General features: G+C 36.1%; 1 protein-coding gene across 1 annotated transcript; it reads left to right on the plus strand.

The window, feature by feature from the left end:
• Positions 1-2,026: 2,026 nt before the first annotated feature.
• LOC120859864 (dedicator of cytokinesis protein 11-like) lies at positions 2,027-3,531 on the plus strand (the record flags this gene model as incomplete). Its single annotated transcript, XM_040235793.1, has 3 exons — positions 2,027-2,431; positions 2,800-2,990; positions 3,425-3,531. Coding segments are annotated over 3 exons (620 nt in total), but the record flags the coding sequence as incomplete, so codon positions are not given.
• Between the last annotated feature and the right edge of the window lie 258 nt (positions 3,532-3,789).

Here is a 3,789-nt window from a genome sequence, read left to right on the forward strand (position 1 = left end):
ATCTGGGAATGTCTTAATTTCTCCCTCACTATTAAGGACAGTTTTGCCAGATATAGAATTCTTGGTTATTAGATTTGTTTTTTCTTTAAAGTCCACTGCCTCCTGACCTCCAAGGTTCTGATGAGAAATCCGACCTCTTACTCAGGATCCCTTGTGTGTGCCAAGTCTTTGTCTCTCACTTCTTGCAAAATTCTCTTTACCATCGTAAAGTAATTATCCTTCAATTAAAAAACATTAATTTTTTTAAAAAAGAAAAAATTCTCTCTTTGGCTTTGACTTTTGACATTTGATTTTCATATGTCTCAGCATGGATCTGTTTGAGTTATCCTGCTTGGAGTTTGTGAGTTTTGTGTCTTTCGTAAGATTTGAGTTTTCACCCATTATTGCTTCAGATAGTCTCCCTGCCCCTTTCTCTCTCTTTTCTCCTTCAAAGACTCCCATAGTGTGCATGTTCACCTGCTGGACGATACTCCTCAGGTTCTGTAGCCTCTGTCCTCTTCCGTTTTTTTCCTTTGTGTTCCTCTGATCCATCTTTCACATTGTCTTATCTTCACATTGGCTATACCTGCTGAAATGTGTCTTTGAATCCCTCTGGTGATGTTTCATTTCAGTTATTGTATTTTTCAGCTCTGAAAAAAAAGGTTTTGGTTTCCTTTTCTATTTTCTTAGCTGTTTATGGATATCAGCATTTTGTTGATACATAATTTCCTTGACTTTTCCCACAACTTCTTTTAGTTCTTTGATCATGAATACTGTTGTTTTATTTCTAGGAGATCTCCTATCACTTTTTTCAGTGATAATGTCTGTTGGTTTATTCTTCTGCTTTGAATGGGCCATACTTTCCTATTTCTTTGTATGCCTTGCAATTTTTTTGTTGTTGAAAACTGGACATTTGAATTTAATATTGTGATCTCTCTGGAAATCAGATTCCGTCCCTGTCCCAGATTTTCCTGGGTTTTGTTTTTGTGTTTAATTGTTGTAAGCTGTGTCTGTCCCAAGAATCAGCCTGAGGTGTAAATTTGGGGTCTTCTCTCGTCTTTTCTGAGCCTGTGCCTTCCCCTGAGCATGCGCAGTGACTTTCTAGTCACCCTCATTTATGCAGTTACCTTTGAACAGTCTAGTATTGGATGTCCAGCTCCTAAGAGGGGATGGAGAGGAAAATGAAGAGGAGGGAGAGGAAAGGTGCTGGTCTGTTACTGAAAGTCATTTTAGGCAGAGGGGGAGGGCATTGCAACAAAGGCAAGAGGTGGTATCAAAATGGCCACAGCCTCCTTGACTGTCCCCCTGTGATCAGAAGCAGCAATCAGCAGTCATAGCACAGATTCACAATATTTGGAAGACAGGATCTTTGTTCATCCTGGCTCCTACAAGCTGTTCTAAGAATATGCACACAGCTATCTGCCGTAGTATTTCACGGATGAGGTATGGGTTGCTGCCATTATGCCCAGAGTTAAAATTGAAGAAAATCAAAATTAAGGTAATTTTCTGTCCAAGTCTTCCCCTGGAAGTTGCAAGTCTTCAACAGACTCCAGAGTTCCAAAATTGTTCCATCAGATAGGTAATGATGGTGTAACTATTGTCTCTATAAGGAGATAGATGTCTGGTGCTCTGCCATCTTCTGAGAATCCTCTCTGTAATAGGTATTTTTTGAGGTGGAACTCAAATGTTCAGTTAGCCATTTTAATATATGGGGAACACATGTACAGCCGTGGTGGATTCAAGTCAATGTATGGCAAAACCAGTACAGTATTGTAAAGAAAGTAACCTCCAATTAAAATAAATAACTGTATATTAAAAAATTTTTTTAAATAAATAAATTTTTTAAAAAATAAATTGAATGTAAAATAAAAGCAAATAAAAGTAAATTGTTAAAAAAGGAAATGCTCAGCATGATCTCCGGTTTGTCAATAAATATATATGCATAGAAAAAAGATTACAAGGAAATATATGAGAATGTAAATGATGGTCATTGCTCAGTGGTAGCATTGCAGTTTGTTCTGTCTAGATTTCTATAATCTCCAAACAGGCTTCTGTAACTTCTTAATAATCAGAAGGAGACAATCCTTGAAGAAAGAGCAAAGACCTCTTCCAAGTGTGTATTCATCTCACAGTGTATCCAATGGCACTGTTCCTCAGTTGATTTCAGAGGTGTTAGTAGCTTACCTGTACCCTGTTTTCCCTTCTGTTTTAAATAAAAAACAAAACTTTCTTAGTTTCCAGGTAAATGTCAAAGAGCTTGATCCCAAATATGCTCATATCCAAGTCACTTATGTGAAGCCCTACTTTAATGATAAAGAACTCACTGAAAGAAAAACTGAGTTTGAAAGAAACCATAATATCAACAGATTTGTTTTTGAGGCTCCTTATACATTGTCAGGCAAAAAGCAAGGTTGTATAGAAGAACAGTGCAAACGCCATACAATCTTGACTAGTGAGTAGGACTTGGCATAACTTCTTTGTTTGACATGATCTTTTTTGATACATACCAGCAGCAGCTGGTCAGCAGGAAAATGTAATTGAAGTTTTAATCGTTTATTGTTCTGCTGTTCAGTCACTCACACAAACATGCTATGTTATAAACCATTCCTTTCCCATATGTAATTATGTAATTCATGCTTAGTCTGAGTCGTCTCAGAGAGAATTTCTCCTTCAGTCCTGAAGTAATAAGGCACCTATTTGGTCTCTAAGGGATTTTCCAGAGAAAATATGGGGAGAATTAAGCACAGTAGATTTCTGTTTTAATTTGGCTATTTGATTTGCTGTCTTAAAAACTCATCTGTCAATCTTAATCTTTAATAGCTTCAAACTCGTTTCCATATGTGAAGAAGAGGATCGCTATAAACTATGAACAGCAGATTCATTTAAAGCCAATTGATGTCGCCACTGATGAAATAAAAGATAAAACTGCAGAGCTGCAAAAGCTTTGCTCTTCTGCTGACGTGGACATGATTCAGCTCCAACTTAAATTGCAGGGCTGTGTTTCAGTGCAGGTATGTTGGTTGCTAACCATGTATTAAACGTTTCTTATTGTACCTCTTGCTTTCATAAGGGAAAAGCACTAATTGTAATTGTCTTATACAAATGTAGAGGTGCAAAAACTTCTACACTTTTTATTAATTTAATAAAGACATTATGTTCAGTTTCTATAAATTTTTTGTTGTGTCAGAGAGCTTTAACGTAAATCCCTCTGACTAGAGCCAAGTCCTATATTTAGGTAGCAGAAAGTGTTAGCTACCTTGTTAGAGTATAATTTTGGCAGATGATTTGCTTTAGTTAATCTTTTTCAAATAAATTGATAATAAGACAGTAAATATGTTTCTCAGGTATGGATCTTTAACATAGTATTCTTTTTAAAAAGAGAAATGCAAAAATTACTTTTTTAATTACATTCTGACAACTCTCATTTTCTCCTGTTGTAATTTAGGTAAATGCAGGTCCATTAGCATAAGCAATGGCTGTCTTAAATGACAGTCAAACTAGCAAGTATCCATCCAAAAAAGTAAATGAGTTGAAAGACATATTTAGGTAAGTGCTTTGTAGTTTTCAGATCAGACCACTATTTTTTTTTTTTACTCCATTGTCTTCTTAAGTGGAACCAAAATATTCACCAAATAATGTGCCTCTAAAAAAATTTTCGGTTCCCTTTTATAACGTTAAAGTTACCTTCTAATGGTATTTTAGGTAGTGAGGAAATGTGTGATCTCTGTCTTCCTGCAGGACTGTAACAATCTCCTAGTGACCCAAGGCGTTAAATATGGCAACCACTTCATTGCTCTGGATATTGTGACA

The sequence above is a fragment of the Oryx dammah genome, unplaced genomic scaffold (genome assembly GCF_014754425.2).
Source record: "Oryx dammah isolate SB20612 unplaced genomic scaffold, SCBI_Odam_1.1 HiC_scaffold_3713, whole genome shotgun sequence".
Classification (NCBI taxonomy): Eukaryota; Metazoa; Chordata; class Mammalia; order Artiodactyla; family Bovidae; genus Oryx; species Oryx dammah.